The 18,940-nt window shown below is 37.2% G+C and overlaps 1 protein-coding gene across 1 annotated transcript in view; it reads left to right on the top strand.

Annotated features, from left to right (window-relative positions):
• Positions 1-4,304: 4,304 nt before the first annotated feature.
• The window catches only part of KIAA0586 (KIAA0586 ortholog), a 51,944-nt gene continuing 37,308 nt past the window's right edge, over positions 4,305-18,940 (top strand). Inside the window, exons 1-10 of the mRNA XM_008947120.1 lie at positions 4,305-4,374; positions 5,310-5,498; positions 6,411-6,601; positions 7,769-7,876; positions 9,050-9,130; positions 13,993-14,189; positions 14,388-14,506; positions 15,092-15,276; positions 17,774-17,933; positions 18,500-18,725. Of these exons, the coding sequence (XP_008945368.1) occupies positions 4,305-4,374; positions 5,310-5,498; positions 6,411-6,601; positions 7,769-7,876; positions 9,050-9,130; positions 13,993-14,189; positions 14,388-14,506; positions 15,092-15,276; positions 17,774-17,933; positions 18,500-18,725 (1,526 nt within the window). The remainder of the gene's footprint in view (positions 4,375-5,309; positions 5,499-6,410; positions 6,602-7,768; positions 7,877-9,049; positions 9,131-13,992; positions 14,190-14,387; positions 14,507-15,091; positions 15,277-17,773; positions 17,934-18,499; positions 18,726-18,940) is intronic.

Raw genomic sequence — 18,940 nt, 5'->3', positions numbered from 1 at the left:
CGGGCTGCTCTCCAGCCAGTCCCTGCTTCCCATTTTTCCTATTAGGAATTCTGTATACAAATGAAGCTATTTAATCACAGTTTACCTTCACTTCAGTTTAAAGCTGAAGCCACTGCAGTAGGTGGTTCTGCTTCCTGGTGAGGTGGCTGATGCCCCATGCTTGCCAGTGTCTAAGATGGATTTGGAAAATGCCCCTAATAACTTGCTTTGAATTTTTGTCAGCCCTGAAGTGGTCAGGCAGTTGGACTAGATGATCATTGTAGACCCCATCCAACTGAAATAGTCTTCTCAAAACTTAAAAAAGTAGCTGTAGGTTTTCAGATTTGCTTCGTGTGTATCTCACTTTATTTAGGTTGTCAAATTAATAATATTTGTAATTTTAATAAACATACTAATATATGTTTATTGTTGCTCAAGTCTTAAAGAGCTGAGTTGCTGGAAGAAATGACATAAGCACCTGCAAGCTGAGCATGTTGAAAAGCTAACTCAGCTTTTGAAAAAGGTTACTGAGAGATGCATTCTTCATGTCAGGTTTATCCTGTCATGTCATTTTGGTGTTTGATTCATTCAGAGTTAAAAATCTGAGATTTGAAAAATTAAGGAAGCCTGACATTTCATTTCCCACTCCTAATACATAAATTGAACTATGAAAATTTAAATTTATGGGTGTGAGGATGACATCTATTAACATGAAAATATTGCAAGAGATGTTAATTGGAAGCATTGGTAAGGTTCACTAAATACAGGTAACTTCTTTTGTTAGTCAAGTCAGGGTTAAAAGAGTGTAACCATTTTGCACTAGCTTGTTAAGGTTATTTATTTGATTGATCAAGGTTATCAGCTGATTAGTAATGAATTCCATTCATTAGGTTTGTAGGCAAAAGTGTTGGGCCAGAAGATTATAATATTCAAACGTGTTAAAAATGTGTAAAAGTAATAAGGTAAGCGTAGATAAACTTTGAGTTAGTAGAAAGTAATGTTTTAATTGGATCTGGTTTATTTAATAGTGCTGAAAAAAATTAACTGCCATCTGAACTGTCATGGTTAGGAAATGGTGTCCCAAGTTTTTATTATATCTGTCAATATTATTTCCTCTATGAAATATAAGAGGTTAACATGAGAAGGCAGTCACTTGATGAGACTGTGTTTTTAGGCCATTGAAGTGTATGGTACAAAACACATATATATTTGAAGACAGGCACTGCTGAGCTTTGGGTTGGTTTTGTTTTGGTTTTGATGAGGTTTTTTTTGACATTATGACACACATCCATAGTGGCAAATGCTCAAAATAGTACAAGAAGCTACTGTTCATCTTAGGGTAGCCTTTTTGCCATTTTCTGGCTCTTTTCTCACCTGTGGTCTGGAGCCCAGTTGTGATCCATGAAGAAAAAGTGTTATTGACAGGAAGTATTTGCAATTCTCCTAACCCTCTGGGAAAATGTGGGTTACAGGCCTGGCAAAAAGCTAGGGGACTTTTCAAAACTTGATCTGTTTTTTTAATGGTGGGAACTTAGTATCTGAAAACCACTAGTCTTGTAGCTTATGTATTTTATTTTAGCTCTCTTGAAACAGTTCTTTTTGTTTTTGTGAAAAATGCTGGTATACTCATTTGAAGGATCAGTATGATATATTACTCTTTTTGACTACTGGCTATGCTGCACGCCTGTGCTTTAGTTAATTCTGTACAGATAATTTTTTTTAATAAAATTTGTGCTAGTAAGCAGTTGGTGTAGCAATAATCATGATATGGTGACTGCTAAGATTTGGATTGAGAACAGATACTTCTTTTAAAAGTATTTAATCAGCAGTTCTGCTTTTGCTGAGTCCTAAATGATGTTTTTCTTTTATATTTATTAGGCTCTTGTCCTTTATAGAAGGTCAGAACCTTTTCAGAGAGGCCAATTTCATCATTCCAGTAACAATACCTTGTAAAGAGGCAGGAAAAACTTCCCTTCTTCCTCCCGATCTAATTATGATAAGTAGATCATTTGATCATTTAATCCTACAAGTTTTCTAGTGGTAAGGTGTTTAATTCAGTAGTGTCAGTGAAATTTGAAGGTGCAGGTTACACGTGGTTGTAATAAGCTGCTCCTGTGTTTCAGCTTTTTTCTGTTGAAGATGAATAGAAATAAAAGAGAAAACTGTACTGGATCCATGCTGCATCCAGTCTTCTGGAACTCCTACATGTAACAAATACAATTTAAAATACAGTTTCAAAGCTCTTTGCTTGAAAACAGAATGAACTCTGGATAGCCTTTACCCAATGTGATTCTCTTCCAAGTCATTAAGTCATCCTCCAGCAGTGCAACAACGTGTGTTTGCAATAATAAAGCCACCATAAAATTTGTTTCTCTATTTTGCATCAGACTGCAGTTACAGAAAGTTGTGGTTTTCTTTCTATCTTTACAGTAAGTAGGAGAAGACACCCCTCATATTCTTACCTAAGGGAAGAAAGGAAGAATATGGAATTTTTTGCATGTCCCTTAGAAGAATAGTAGGCCCCCATTAATATGTGTCCTATTTCCAAGCTTTCTGGTTTTATTGGCCTCAGTCTTTGTTTGATACTGGCATTACTTGTCTCTGACACTTCTTATAAGACAGTTGATCAAGCTGCTTAATTTTTGTGCTTTCATACATCTTGCCAATGAGGTGGAAAAGTAATACTTCTGTGTTTCACATGGGGCTCATGAAGACAAAATAGTTAACTGCTTTTGAGGGCTGCTCTTCTGAAAGCTGCTGTTATGGCAGCAGACTACAAATAATGAAATCAGAAACAGATCTGTAATCCTCTATAGTAGGAGTGTAAATAAAATGAAACAAAGTTGAACTAGCACTTTAAAGCACCAGGTTCTTAAAAACAGAAAATCTTGCTCGCATTAGGCATGGTTAGCTCTTTCCTTCATGGATCTGCACCCAGAGATGCCTTTCCTGGCCTTGATGTACCAGGTGAGAAAGATGTAAAAATTATTGGAAGTCCTTGGCCTTGGGTTGGATTGGCTGGAAAATCCAGACTTATTAAATTACTTCTATTTTGTTAGAGCAGTCCACTGAGCTTGTTTTAAATTAGTGTTAGAATAAGGATGTTTATTTAAGACTGAAATGGCCATCTGGAGAGTCTCTTTTCAGTCATTTTATAACTCTCTTAACCATTTTCTTTGCAAATAAACTTCAGTGACTAACGCTTGGTTTCTTATGGGAAGTTAGGAAAAAATCCAGCTAACACTTCTATGAGTAAGAGGGCATTTCTAAAAAAAGTTGGAGTTGTTTTCTTGCATAATTTGAACTGATAAATATATGTAAAACACTAGATTTTTAAAGCTAAGTTTAATTAAATGTCTAGTTTCTGCCCAGTGCAAATAAACTTTTCATGGGGAAACGAAAAGTTGAAAGCAATTAAAATGAGGTGCTGTGTGTATACAGTACTTAATCATTCTTACTGTGAGAAACTTGTTTTTACAAGTTGGCAGTATTGCAGATATGTTGCCAATTTCTGCTTTTACTCAAAAGTTCAAGGCCAGGGGGGACTGTTAGATCATGTGGTATGACCTAAATCACCAGCCACTGAACTGTGTCTATTTATGTTACTGAGGCCAGTAATTTGTCTTTGACTAAAGAACAGTTTTCCTGGCTAACCTGTGCTTTGCAGAAAGGCACATGCTCATCATTTAAAGACATCAGAAATTCTGCCTTTAATTACTTCTTTCCATGGCTAGATACCTTATGGTTCAGAAGCAAATGGTGCACTTCAAATTTAGTATCTGATTTATAGTGAGTTTTTGGCTTCACTTTACAGCTACTTCAGTTTCCACGTGTTTTTCCTTATAAAATGAAAAAGTCCTATTTAATGGCTAATCTATTTTAGTATTTGCAGAGATACAGAATTAGTATTGAGTGCAGTATTGTCATATATGGAAGTCTTCTGCTCCACCTCACTGGTGTTCTGTGGAGACACGTGAGGATTACATCTATCCACTGACCATGGCACTGTATTGTCATTTCTCATTGCATTGCTTACCCAACATGACCTTACAGCCTTTTTCAGAGACATTTCTTCCTGACCTGCATGTTCTCAGTGAAGAGTAATGACTTGCCATTCTTCTTTCTAGGTTTATAAACCATAATTTATGTGTGCAAAAACACAACTTCTTGAGTGAACTGCCTTGCTTGCTTGTCTTCATTTGTCACATTATCAATCTTTATTACCCCTAAATTTTATAATCATTAACTTTTATTCTTCAATTAATTCAGAAGATATTAAATGTGACCAGAGCTAAAAAGTACTTGTTGCCATGTGTTAAGTGACCATGAATACAGAAAGGGTGATGACTAAGGGGCAGCAGAAGAGTAAGGTGACATTTTCTGGCTGTAGTGAAGGTATGGAATTAATTACCAATGTGCTTCTTTCCAGGTTCATTATCCTAACACCTGCAAAATAGCAGTAGAAGCACTTCTGTTGGATTCATGATTTCTGACTCCTTTTCTGGGGATGTTTCAGGCAGTTTTTATCTGTTTAGATTAAAGTTAATGATTTCCTCGATAACATCCATCATTTACAAAGAATATAGGTTAAATAAGACCTTGCCTGGCTGCATAGTTGAGAAAAACAGCATTGCAATAAATGTTCTCCTCTGCTATATGTGTAGGCATTGTGACATGCAAATTACTTCTGGGTTCATACATTTTCAAAACTGGACCAAAAAATTAGTGCTTCCTCAATGCTGCAAGTTAAGACTTACAGACATCAGTTATGCCTTTATTTTCCAGTAGCAGTGAGCTGTTAAACCAGGATTTTGTTGGTTATACTTATTGCTTTGAGTACCTGTCAGTCTTGTGTCTGGAGACAAACAGCATGGTTATAAAATGAAGGCAGTTAATCAGATGAACAACAGGTTCAAATAGGTTTGGCTCTATTCTATACCCTGCCTGTTTTTCATGCCAGGCTTGCATGCTCTTCTGATGTCATATTTCAAACCTAAATCATGTTTTTTTTTTTTTCTTAGCTGCTAAATCACACATTTCTTTCCCACCTACTACCATACTTATGTCCTTTCTCTTCACGCTTCTGTGCCTTCATTTGCTAGATTCAGATGCTCAAGAATTGTAATTCTAACTCCTTCATCGCTGTCAATACTGTGTCATCTAGGTTAGCACTTTTAGATTCTGCTCTTCCTGTCTCCTTCCTTCTTTCCCTCTATCCCACAGTAAAAATTCATTACTGTTTCAGTGGAAAGGCTTAAATCAGTAGAGTGTGTGGTGTTCCTGGGTTTGTACATGTGTTGATGACACACATTCATCTGTTCTTGTTTCAGGTACAAAAGTCAAGTCAGCAAAGACACAGACTTGTTCTCATATACAGAAGGTGGTAACCAGCCCTAGAAAGCAGCATCCTTTATGTGCACTTGCCCAAGAAAATCAGTATCTTTTCATTCCAAGTCGAGATGTACCTTCTGCCTGTGGTCCACTTGAAGGTCAACTAATTCCTATGGCTATTCCACTAGGTAGGAGGAATAACCTGTAGGAGGATGTTTGGGGGTTCATTACTGCTACTTCATGGAAATACAGCTTGCATCTTCTTAAGTCGGCAGTTTGCCCTGGTCCATGATTTGTAGCTGCCCTTTTCCTTGGAAGTCTGCATGGGAAAACATTTTAAAATGTTCTGGTTCTCCTCACTCTTCTTGCTGGATGTGTGGTGGCCCCCTGACAGAGCCATTATTTGCTTAGCTGACCATGCCTTCCTTGGTAAACTTTACCTTTCTAGGGTTCTTGTTCTGGCTTTAAGTTTGGTATCCTAGTAAGCAGAAACTGAATCAATGGCCCTTGGATACAACTTTTATGATAACTTCAGCCCCACAATTTCAATAGGATTGTGCCAAATGCACTGAATTCATTGTCATGGCTCCTGCAGTTTTGGGTCATCAGTAGAGCTTCTATGCAGGTCTTTTGGGAAGGTTTAGTATTATATTGTCATTTAAAAAATTAATGAACTAATAAAAATAAGGGCATCTCAAACAAACATTTGTGGGATGCTATTCTAAGTAATAGTATGTCAAATATGATAAAGAAAACGTGAGGTGGGGGAAGCGTGGTGTGGGTTTGAAGGGCAAACACAATGTAGTTATTTTCATTTTCAGCAGTAGGTGTCACCATAGGCAAGAAAAGTGAATAATTTTTTTAAATGGCAGTGTTGAGTTTACAGTTTCTGCTGGGAAAGCCTTAAAATTACCTGCTGAAGCTTTACACTTTAGTATTCATAGGGGACTTTTTAATTGCTCTGTAATTAGGTATGAGATCTCAGTCTCATGTAAAACATAGACATTCAGAATTTCATTTTAATTAATTTATCAATTTACACACTTTGGAGATTTACGTATATAAAAATCTATCTTTAATTATTTTTAAACTGTCCTTAGGTCAGACCCAACTCAGTGATATCTCACTGCAGTCTGATGGACTAGTTATAGGTAAACCACATCCTGTTACAGTCACAACTTCTCTTCCTCAAGTGCCACCAAAACCACCACCAGCTGAGATAAAAACCCCAAACATAGCTGTAACAGAGATGAGATCAGAGAAAAAGGATCCACCTCAACTCTCTGTGCAGGTATGTGTCAAGACTGATGATTATTTGCTTGTTTATTTTAATAAATGCTAATAAAGACAGTCTCGTCAAAGTTCCTGATGGATACCAGTAGATGGTTTTCAGTGAGCAATAGAAACATACAGAACTGAGGGGTCCAGAAGTTGTCCAATGCAAATATTTTTATTAATATTTTAGCAATTATCTTTATTATTCGACCAAAATATAAAACTGTTACTTCCATAAGACTGTGATGCAGGGTGTTTCTGTCACTTTTTTTAAAAAAATAGATTAGATTTTTGAGCCAGAACAAATCTGGAATAAAAAAAAAAAATATTAAAGAAATGTCAGTTTTCTTGGCTGGCTGCTTTGGCCTTTCAGATTTCTTTCAAGCATAATAGTCAACCCAAGGATTTCACTCCTGATTAATCAGCCATTGCCATCCTTACCTAGTGGGCTGGTTGTTCTATAAACTTTTTTTTGCATGAGTCTGTTGTCAAGGAAGTGAATGTTTCTTACATGATCATTATTTTGGATTCAAATTGTTGAGAATATACACACTCCTACACACCCCTTTTAGATACAAATGATTCATACAACTCAAAGTACAGGTAGAGTAGTATGTGGTTTGTTCCCTTCCTGTATCACTGTATTCCACCCACATTCATTTTGCTGTTAATTCACACGGTTCTTAAATGTTTAAGGTGACTTTGCTTTTCCCCCCACAAAGAATTAAGCAATTAAATCTTTGTTCTTAAAAAAAACACAACACGTTTTGATGCTGTAATACAATTATCCTTTTATTTTACAATACCAGATGTATGACAATGTGAAGCCAAGGACCAGCCTACACAGTGGCTTGGAGGCCAACGTAGTGTAAATGAATTGCGAGTCAATCTGCTATATAGTTACAATCACCCTTTGTCACATGCAAGACAAAGTATCAGGGAATTGGAGAGAGCAAGAGAAATTGGGTACTGCAAGAAAAGAGGTGGATATTTCTAGGCTTAGCTTTTGTACCTTGCAGTGTTTTGTTTTTCAGAACTAAGTTATTATTAGATACAGGTATGAGAAAAGGAGATCACTGAAGTTTACTGGCTTAGTATCAACTGGAAGAGAAAATCTAAAAAATTCAACAGTAGTAACTGAGCTAACACATAGATTTTCAGACATGCTTTTTTTCCATCCTAGGTGTTACCCAATGTAGATATTGACAGTGTTTCAAGTGACAGTGTGAGTATAAACCATGTTCTTCCAGGCTCTGAACCTGCACTTCATCCTGGAGATGCTTTAATACAGGTAATGATGGTCTAAATGTCTCTGAATTCAAATTTGTTAAAAAAGAAAATACGTTGAATTGCTACAGAGGTATCTCATTATCCTGTTTTAATTGGAGAAATTAGTTCCAGAAAAATGGAGTAATTATTATGGAGATTTCATAATATGATTTTTTGTTTAAGAAAATGAAAAATTGCAGCAAGACAATTTTCTTCCCAGATTACATCATCACTATAGCAGAACTCTGAGAAAACCAGCATTTCTCTGTCCTGTTAAGAGTTGTAATCCCTTATTAGCCCATGTCTGGTTTATTTATACTGACTTCAGTGTTCTGGCATGAAGGCTGAGGGTGTTTTTCATTCCTCCATCTGCTCCTGGGCTGTACCTCAGTGATCAGTGGCCTGTCCACTGGTAGTCTGTTGTATGGGGAGCTGGCTGGTCTGCTCTCTTCTCTTTCCATACAACTGTTCAGAATTGTTTTTAATCTAATAATCTAAACAATAATGACCTTCTTTGTGCAAATTAAAGCTCAATTGCTGCATGATAAGGTTGTAAACTAGGACACACGTTTAAAGATGGCATATTGCTTCTTCCAGTGGATTTCTGTCCTGTGCAGTGCAGAGGCTGGGCAGTGTGGAGGCAGAGTGATGTAGTGATTATTTTTTGCATAGTTACTGCACCTTTTATTTTCCCTGTATGTTAGCTGCTGTTCTGACTTCAGAGATTAGGTCCTCCAGAGTCCTGTGGTCAAAGTATTTCACTGAATAAAATAGAGACCGTGGACTAAAATAGTGGTGATTATTTTAAAAAGTTGTTATTAGATAACACTGTAGAAATCACACACAAAATGCTTCAGGCACTTCTGTTCTCTGGTGTGCTATGTTTTACAATATTTTGTCATACTGTATTTGTAATAAGAGTTACAGGTATTGCTGTAGAATTTTAAATGTTGAGATAGTCCACTAGATTTGGTAATAGCAGGTTCTAGAGGTCAACATGCCAGAAAAAGTTCTAATCATATCTTTATACTGTGCAAAGAAATTCCTCCTAACTTTTAGGGTGGATAAAGCATTTTTTTCTGGATTAAGACTATTGACAGTGAGTTGTGATTTAATTGCATTCTTCTCATGAAATTTTTGTGCTAATGCATTCCCCCTCCAATATAACCTTACAATTTCAATCTGTCTGTGTAAGACTCCAGAAGATAGACATAGTGAGGAAGAAGATGCAAAGCTTCCAGGAACTAATTTCATTGATGTTACTGATGCCATGCAGGTAATTATATTGCAAAGATGTCCTTTCCTTTTAAATATTTTAATATTTGTTTTATATTATTCTGTGATAATGGAAAATGCAATGTAGAAAATTGGTTTGCTTTGTTAATAACTTGAAAAATACACATTGTGAGCAATGATGAACTGTTCAAAGTGCTATAAATAACATTAGAAATTACTATGTGATTGCCTTCCACCTCCTGCTTTTTCCTCAAGCTTCTTTCCAGTGTGCTACAGTTGCTCTACACATGTCAAAATCTACCCCAAAATGTATTCTTTTTCACTGTTCTGTGTGCTTCTGATACCAGGATTAGAGTGTCCATCAAATACTAACTCTATAGCCTACAGGTCAGTATGGTAGAGCTAGCTTTAAAGTGAATTCATCACTTAACATTATCAGTTAGTTAAAAGAGTCCTAAAGGGGTACTTAACCTATCAAAAGTGGGAAAATGCTCGATTCATTTTTAGTTTCAAAATCTTGTTATTGGAAAGGAGGAGTTAAACCTATTTGGACAACTTTCTTCTGTTTGCACAAAAAAAAAAGCTTTCTTTTATGAAGATAAATAGGAGAGCTATTTAAGAGATCAGTTTATGGACTAACAAAAAAACCCACCACAATGTTAAATTTTTTTATATGTGAATAATAATTATTCATCTTTTTTTTCCATTTTTCTCCTGGATTGCTTTTATCTTTTATTTTTTGGCAATGGGCTTTATTTTAACCACAATACCAAAAAATGTTCCAAGTGAAACATATGTTTGGCCTATGACCACACAGACAATGTTCTTAAAAATGTGCAAGGCAAACACAATGTGAAAGCATAAAATCAACCTCTGGAGTGGCAGGGGTGTTTAAGACATCAAAAGAAAGCAAGGTTATTGTTATAAAAGAGGTTTCAGATTCAAGAAAAAATATAAGTGCATAAAGTGTTCTGTGGGAAAATAGCTTGCTGTTGTCTTCTCCCCACACTCCTCTTATTATGAAAACTGCACTCTGTTAGAACTGAAGAGGATAAGTATTTGTGTGAAATAGCTTTTTTCCTAGATATCTTTTTCTCTGTTTTCTTCTTCCCTGGTGGATATTGCAAAAAGGTCTCAGGACCCTGCCCTGGGCAATTCTTTTTCCTAGGATTTGTTTTGCTACTAGAAGACACTTATTTCATAGAATGGCTTAGGTTGGAAGGGAACCTAGAGATTATCTAATCCAACCTCCCTGTCGTGGGCAAGGACACCTCTCAGACAGACCAGGTTTAGGAGATACTTAGGAGCTGACGTGCTTGTTGTTAGCAGTGGTGGCCTAATGCAGCAAGGCTGCCCCAGCTGCCTGCCCCCAGCTCCAGCCGGGAGTGAGGCTGAGGTATTGCCAGCAGGCCCACACAGAAGCACAGGATGTGGTACACGTACCTGTGCATGAGTGGCTGCCCAGAGCAGCACTCAGACAGCATCAACATGCTGCTCCTCTTCCCTTCTCTGGAAGTTCAGGGTGGAGGTCTGGGGTAGAATCTCAGAATGGTTGGGGTTGGAAGGGATCTTTGAAGGTCACCTAGTCCAACTCACCTGCAGTAAGCAGGAACGTCTTCAGCTAGAACAGGTTGGTCAGAGCCCTGTCCCACCTCTCCTGGAATGTGAGGACTGGGCTACCAAGTGAGTAGGGAGGACTACTAAGTGAGAAAGTGAGGAACCTGGACTACCAAGCACACGTCAGGGAGCTTGGAAGCCATGTTCCTTTTTTCTCCAAACTGTTGTTGTTCTGCTGTGCTCATTTGTGGAGATGGAGACAAACCTTTTATCACATAGCCTAACAGTTTTATTTTAACAATTTTTAGGACTAATGCAACATGCCTCAACTTGTAAAACACAAACCCTGCTATGGGAAGAGGTGATGTGCCTTGTTCTCCCATTGCAACCTTGTGTGTAGTGTTTAGAGACACTCCATCTTGCAAAATCATTGAATTCAGTGCTCTTATTTCCCAGTCAAAAAATTCTTGTGTGGAATAAAGGAGCAAAAGCTGTTACAGCTTTGATTTACACACTGCTTTATTTTTCATCAGTGGTTGCACCTACAACTGACTAGGTTCAGACTGTCTGCACAGAAGAGGTTTTCTAAGGCCAGCCCTTGCATGGTCCTGCCTTATTCCAGAGTGAGAAACTCACTCAGCCAACGTGAGCCCAGAACGTGAACGGGTTCTGGGATTTATTGAGTCCACTCTCCAGCTCTTATGAGCAGTCACAGCCTGCAGTAATTTCAGCAAACTTCCTAGGACTTAAGATCAGAGATGCTTTTTCCTCTCTCTGAACATCCCTTAATGGCAAGGTGGGGACTTCTCAGAATTTTTGTTTCCATCTTGAGTACCACTGCAAAGCACATAACCTGCAGAGATGAGGGTGAACATATTTTCTTCAACCCTGATTTCCTATAGATGCTTTTGGGAGGAGTGATTTGTTTTTACATGTATAGCTTCAGACAAAAGATCACAGCAATGCAGCCTGAGCTGGCTTGTGGAAAGTGCTTTAGAAATCTGTCAAGAAGAAATCCATGACTGAGTTTTGGATGGCTTTAATAGAAGACTATGCATATACATGTTTGGTAATGGAATAAAATTAATCTATGCCACTTAATCTTTTCAAATATTTTTTTTTAATTATCTGAAAGTAATTTGGGAAGTAGGATTTCAGCTTGATACTTTTTTTTTATAAAGTACAGTGATTAATATTCCAATCATATCTAAAAGACTTCCTAATTTATGCTGTATTTTGATTGGGAGTCATGATAGATATTTTCGACAGTCTCCAGGGAGGTGAAATGCAGAATTGAGTGCAGATAATTCAGGATTGGTCTATGAGGTGATATATGTGGAAGTTCAGTCTGTATAATTAAATACTGACTGTTCTATTATTCTTGCATTTCAGCAGAGATGATATCACTCCAAAATGAATATAATTTTCTTTTGGATTTGTGCACTATTAAATATAAAATATTTTTGCACGTAGTTCAGAAATGCAGGAGAACTGCAAAAGTTTGTCAGAAGCTACTAAATATATGTAAGATTTATCATACGTGCTTGGTTTATTTAATCCAGATGTTTGTATTTTGCATACTTTCAGAAAAGATTATATTAAATAGGCAACATCAAAGAAAATTTATGGAGCAGTGCAGTCAGAAGAAAATGCAGAATGGAATATTGGACAAAGACATCTTTACATTTGCTGTCAGGATGAATTATGGTTATGAATACATATATCCTCACGGAATGAGCTGCTTATCAGCTTGCAGGGCATCCAGTGCCATTCTGAGTGTAACTTTCCTGGCTTATTGCTGTGCCTGGAATGGTTTAGAGATCTTTGTCACCCAAATATATGTATTCTGTTTTGCCTGCTTTGTAAGTTACAGCTATTCCTTGAAAAATTATTACTAGTTAAAGATCCAGAAAGATCCTGCTCCCCAATAGCTGTTTGTTGTGATACCCATCATGGGCCAGTCTGACTTACCAGTTTTAAAGGTGGGAGAGAAGTATCAATGCTGGGCTGGAGAAGGAGATAGTAAAATGTTTTTCTTTTCTTTCTTCTCTTGTTTTTTCATGTAGTTGAGCCATCATGCCACAAACAAATTATCCCTTAGAACTCCAGTAGGAAATCTTAAAAAAGCCAAACTCTTACCTCTTTTTTTTTTCCTTTTTTCTTAGTCCTGCTTTTAGTGATTTGTTCTTTTATTCATAGAAAATATATAGTGGCACTTCTTTTTTTTTTTTTTATTTTAGGGGTTAAAAGTTAATTTAATTTGTATAAGAGAAGAGTTTTTTCTTCTTTAACTAGGTTGGAGATTAATCTTAGTAAATGTAGATTTACAGTGAGCTCTTTTATGCAACGGCACATACTTCTCACTGGTAATTTAGGGATCGGCTCCTCATCTCTTTCTGGCATGCCAAATTTTCTTCTTAGAGAGTCATATTACTATTAGAGACATTTGTTTTTAATATTGTAAGTGAAGGATGCCGGCTCTCATCCGTCATGAGGCATTTCTGAAGTGTTACATTACAGTACGATGGGCTGGTGACTGTTTTGGGACTTAATACTCTGTGTGTGCTTGGGGGAAGGAGGAGTGTGGCATCTTTGGAAACAGTCAAACATTATAATACACACTGACCAACTTCCATAACTTCTTAGAAGTAGCACATTAAGGTTAAACTCAGTGTCTGTGAGTATCTTGTGAATTGATTACCCAGGAATATCTTTTAACTTCCAGCAGCTGAAGGTAACAACAGTGTAAGCATACATGTAATGTATGTGTAAACTATTACTATCTAGTCTTCAGTGCTAACAACTTTATTAGAGTTTTGACTGACTAAATGCTTGTTAATTTTTGGGTATGTCTCTTTGCAGATAGGAGACTTTATAGTAAAAGTTTAATTTCTAAAAAAAACACCCCAAAACCCCAGAAGAAGCAAGCCCCAAACCAAAGCAAAAAACCTACTCTAACAATTAACTGTAGAAAGTTTCCTAAAGGTTTTTGTTTAAAGGAGGAGCACTTCTGGAGTATATATTAAAGAAACCTGACTTATGTCAGAAGTAAATTTCTCAAGTATTAGCATTACTGTTGGCTCCCTGCCCCGTGCAGCACAGGCAGGAAATATGAGCCAAATCATGTTTTACTTAGCAGTTCCTATAGCTTTATACCTCTGCAGATTTATGACTTGCTAAGTTTAGATTTGTATCAATTAACTACAACGTATTAAGAAGGGAGAGTGTGGTTTGTGTGCTGTGACACATCCACAAATGTTTCTGAAATAAAAAAGTCTGACAGTTACCTCAATGACATTGCTTTCCAGAAACTCACCATAATTTAATTTACTACTTATTTATTAGGATCAGGAAGAGGAGAGGGATGAAATTCCAGAATTCTGTGAGCCTCTTCTGGAGCTTAATGGACAGTTTAAAGTTGCCTCACCAAAATACAATGGTCCATTGTTTCCTCCAGTGGCTTCTACTCCTCAGCAGTCTTCTGATGTTGTGGATGAACTGATTCAATGGAGAGAAACTATAGAAAATAGGTTGATAAATTGGTGAGTTGCAATTTAACAAGAGGATATATTTGTAAGAAGGAAAGCCTCTGTAAGAATACCTTCCCTTTTGTCTTCCCCCCTTCCTTCCCTTCTCCCTTTTACTTTGAGCTGTCTTGCATTTTATGTCAAGAATGCTCTTTTGTATACTTTTAGACGTGTTGGTGTTTGCTGATGGTTAAACAAGTTTTATTCTGCTAGGGTGGAGCAAGAAATAATGGCAAAAGTTATCAGTAGCATGTACCCAGTTCAGAAGGAGACAGTGCCCAATGTTAGCACCTCAGAGAGTGAAGACAGTGAGACTGTGACCTCTGACATTGGTAAGTAGGAGTTATTGTTCTCAGTAGATGGATTATCTTGATTTTTTGGCTAATTTTAACAAGCTGTGTGGGTAGCTCTTGCCTGAGCCTGAGTGTATAATGCTGAACCAACAAAACTCTAAAATCCAAAACCACTTTAATTTCTATTGAGACAGAGCTAGTGTTATATGGCCATTGAAATAAATTATCTAAAAACATAAAAGAAAAAGAACATATAAAACACACCACTTTACAAGTCAGCTTCTGTTATTGGTCATCTAAATCACATTTGGCATTTTGCAAAGCCTGTAATGTTTGTTTGCCCCTTTTTTTGTTAATAGTTATGTCAAAAATTACGCCCTTTATAAATGTGTGAGAGTGGGAGACAAATGCATTTATCCTGTGATATCCCTGCCCTTTGCTGCTGCATTCTTTTATGATCCTGAATTGCTTCCCGACACTTGTTTCTTTATCTGTAAAATAAAAAAAAAAAATCACTTTTTGCCAAGGTTTCACAGTTCATGGTCAATAATTTGGTGGCTCCATGGCACATGTGTTTTAAGAAGTGAGACCTGGATGCATCCTTTAGCATTTCTTCATTCTCAGTTGAAGTTGCAGGTGGCAGAGGATTTCAGCTCTTCATCAATGCTGGCATGCCTGTGGACTCAGAGTTGATAAGTCATTTAGTAAACGAAGCTCTCAGTGAAACAATTGCCACCATGCTGGGTAAAAGGCAGGCTGAGAAACCAGCTCCTCCTGCAGACATCCTTCCAAGTGCAATGACTATGATGGTAAGAGTCTGGTTTTTTTCAGCTTTCTAATGGAGTTCTAAGGGATAATTTATTTGTGGCATGGTGGTTCAGTGATGTGCAAGACAAAGATGGAGGAGAAAGACTGATGAACTGAACGTGCATGATTTACATTTTTTGATTATCCTATGCAGCAAGCAACAAGATTAAACCTACTTCACTTTTTAAAACATTGAGAAGAAAAAAAAATGAATTGCTTTGTGCTGCATGCAACATGCTATATTTATTTTTCTGCTTTAAGGCTGAGCACAAAACTGATTTCTAAGCGGAAGACTCGGTACTTAATTTCATGGTGTCAAAAGATAGCTCGTGTTATTTTCAACAAAGATAGCTATGCTACTTTCTCACAAAGAAATGAAAGATGAAGAAACTAATTTCTTTGTATAAGAAAACATAGAAGCTGAGAGTGATATTATTTCTGGTCTTAGGGGCATCTGTAAAAATGGGTATTAATTCTTTCTGAGTTTTGAGTTCAGTAGTTTTCAGTAAATGCTAAAATGATTAGTAGAGCTTCCTGCAATACTGGATAATTTTCTCTGTTCTCTTTGATAATCAAATGGCAGCTGGCTCTTAGTTTGATAATAACATGGCTGTGCTACAGTCTAGTGTGGCAAAATGTCTTTGGGATGAATGTGGAAATTGCTGTGCTTAGAAATCTGACTGTTCAGATCTTTGTGAAGAGTGAGATCGATTGGTCTGTTCTGCTACAGTGCATGTAGACTGAAGTACCACCTAGTGCCTGCTATAAGGGACCAACATTATTCTGTGGCCAAATGTAATGATTTCACTGCTGCAGGCTTAAATTCATCTCATCCTGCATCTAAAGAACTCTTCACTCCTTGCAGATTAAGGAGGGTACAATGTTAAACTGGACTGTTCTTTGTAGCTTGTTCTTCTAGTACTTGGAAACTTCTTTTAATAACCAATCTACATGTACTCATGGCCCTCTTAGACCTTGTTTCTGTACCAGCTGAAACTGAAATGTTCTTAGGCTGAAATCACTGAAATTTCACTTTACTATATCTATTGATTTGCACACTTCAGGAGACTAGTTTTGTCCTTTTTGGCATTTGATTACACTAAATAAAGCAAGCATGTTTATATGTACCATTTTCCAACTTTTGCTGGTGGGCAGCACTTTTATGATTTCCAGTTTGGTGTTACTCGTGGTCAAGGCCAATCCAATGTGCCCACAGACATTTTTAATAGTAATAAAGTAGTATGGAAAATGGGGGTTCCTCAGTGCCTTGTGCTATGGTAGCGATTCCACCAGTATTGGAATCTCAGGTAGCTAATTATGGTGGGTTTTTTTTTGAAGTCTTTCAATATCTGTGGCTTATAGTTATCCTTTGGATAACTTGTACACTTCTCAGCTGTTCTTTTTTCTTTTCCTTTCTCCATTTCTGCTCAGCTTATAGGAGAAGTTCTTGAATACGTAGTTTACACGTTCTTGATCTGCTGCTTCTCACTGAAGTTTCCTGTCTGGAACTTCAGCTGCCCAGTTACCAAGTTCTTTGGTGCTCAGTGCCACGTGCTTGTGTGTGCACTGCCAGATGTGTTAGCATGTTCCACTTCCCTTAGGAGTTTTTAAAAAAAGTCAGCAGGCTGATGATTTAGTCTTCAAAAACTCACCTGGAAGCCTTTCTTTAGGCCTATTGTCTTATTTTCTTTATGAAATATCAGAGAAGAGGGCTGGAAAAAACTTGGAGAGATCCATCATATTCCTCCATACAGGGCTAAACGACAACCATCATACTTGCTTCTCAGCTTTATCTCCATGGAAATGAGGAACATCACAGTTATATTTCTTATTTTAGTGCTTTACTGTCTTGGCTATGGCTTTGTGTGTAATCTTCTCTTTAGCTGCTTCTGCTACCATAAAATTATCGTACTGACTCAATTTTATCCATGTCACAAAATATTTTCTTGCTTAACATCATATCAAATGCTTTATTAAAATTCATATAATCATTTAATTCATATTTATACTGGACATTAGGAAGCATTTCTTTACTGAGAGGTGATCAAACACTAGAATGGGCTTCCTAGAGAGGTGGTCGTAGTCCCCAAACTGTTAGTATTTAGGAGGCATTTGGACAATGACTTTAACATGCTTTAACTTTTGGCCAGCCCTGAACTGGTCAGACAGTTGGACTAGATGCTTGTTGTAGGTACCTTCTGGCTGAAATAGTCTATTCTGTTCTGTTGTATACATAGTGATTTCCAAATGTAATCATTCTAATGCATAATGTAGTGGGTTTTAATTCATTATGTCCAGACATACCATTTATCCTGGTGGAAATTTATGTTTCAGTGAAGGAGGTAGATCCATGAAGCATGTATCTAAGAAACAACTGTTCCTGTTCTGTGATAACCTGCTTTTTTTTCTCTCTTCCTCAGCTATCTCTGAGGATACTTAGAAGATAGGAATTTTACACTGAGATAATAACTGTGGTTATGATTTTTTCTTGCCCCTCAGGAGTCTCTTGTGCCTACTCCATTGCCAACACCTCAGGCCACACCACCGCAAACACCACCTTCAGAAAAAGAGTTGCCTCCAGTCAAAACTCCAGAGTCTTCTCCAGCTCCTACAGAAAGGAGTGGGGATGTTCATGAACATGAAAAAATTAAAGAAACAGGTAGTGAAAATAGTAATTGAAGATTAGAAGTAGCAAGTATGCTTTAATCTACTGCCTTTAATTTTCTTCTTCAAAGACACGTTATCTCTTAGGATAAATACTCTTGAGGCTATAATTCAAGTGTGAACTTATGTAGTACAAAAATTATGGGTTAATTCGTGTAAAAAGCAAACATCATTTATTTGGTAACAGTTTTATTTTCAAACTTAATGCCTGTTTCTCTGGTCTGTGTGATTTCCACCCGTCTCGGCCCCTCCACACTTTTTCACATCAGAAAAATAGCTTTTGCTCCTTCCTGTGTTTTTAATGTTAAGCCAAACTTACACTCTCCAAGTAAAGCAGCTTAGTATTTAAAATGGAGAGCAGTCTGCCTCGTTGAAGGAAGTAAGCAACTGAGGTTTTATTGCAGCTCCTTCAGAAAGAAAACTGTCTTAATCTAGTCTTGTTGCCATAACTATCAAAAAGTATCACAAAACCCACAAGTGTTAGTAGGACTGACTAGCTCACTGTCTGAGATGTACTTCCTGCTTTCCTTTTTGATGAGAAATTTGATTTCACACAAGCAGGTGTTGAGATTCCAGCTGCCACGAGGCATGTTGGCACACCCGTGGTTACCCCTGCTAACACACCTCCTAGAACAACCACACCAAGCCCTCCTACCTCAGAATGCATCTCCAGAGATGCAAAAATGGAACAACCAAAGCCTCCAGACCCATGGGATGATGCAGAACTTCCTCTGGAAGAAGAGAAGCCTAGTCCTTTAACTGAAGAACCACTCCATCCCAAGGCTGTGTGAGTTCAGCAGACTGCTTGGTTTTCCCATTTCTTAAAAAAAAAAATAAAATAAATATGTATATTCTTTCTGCATATTTCCTCAAAGAGTGGGGAGAAAGAAGTGCTTAATATATATGTCAGAAGGCATTGAGATAAGCCAGGATTTTTTTTTTTAATTGCTTGGTTTATATTTTAGAGAAAAATGTGAAATTGGGACCTTTCTCAGGATTTAT

Source organism: Merops nubicus, unplaced genomic scaffold (genome assembly GCF_000691845.1).
Source record: "Merops nubicus isolate BGI_N331 unplaced genomic scaffold, ASM69184v1 scaffold5299, whole genome shotgun sequence".
NCBI lineage: Eukaryota > Metazoa > Chordata > Aves > Coraciiformes > Meropidae > Merops > Merops nubicus.
Note: the sequence above shows the minus strand (reverse complement) of the source record. Positions and strands in the feature narration are given on the sequence as shown.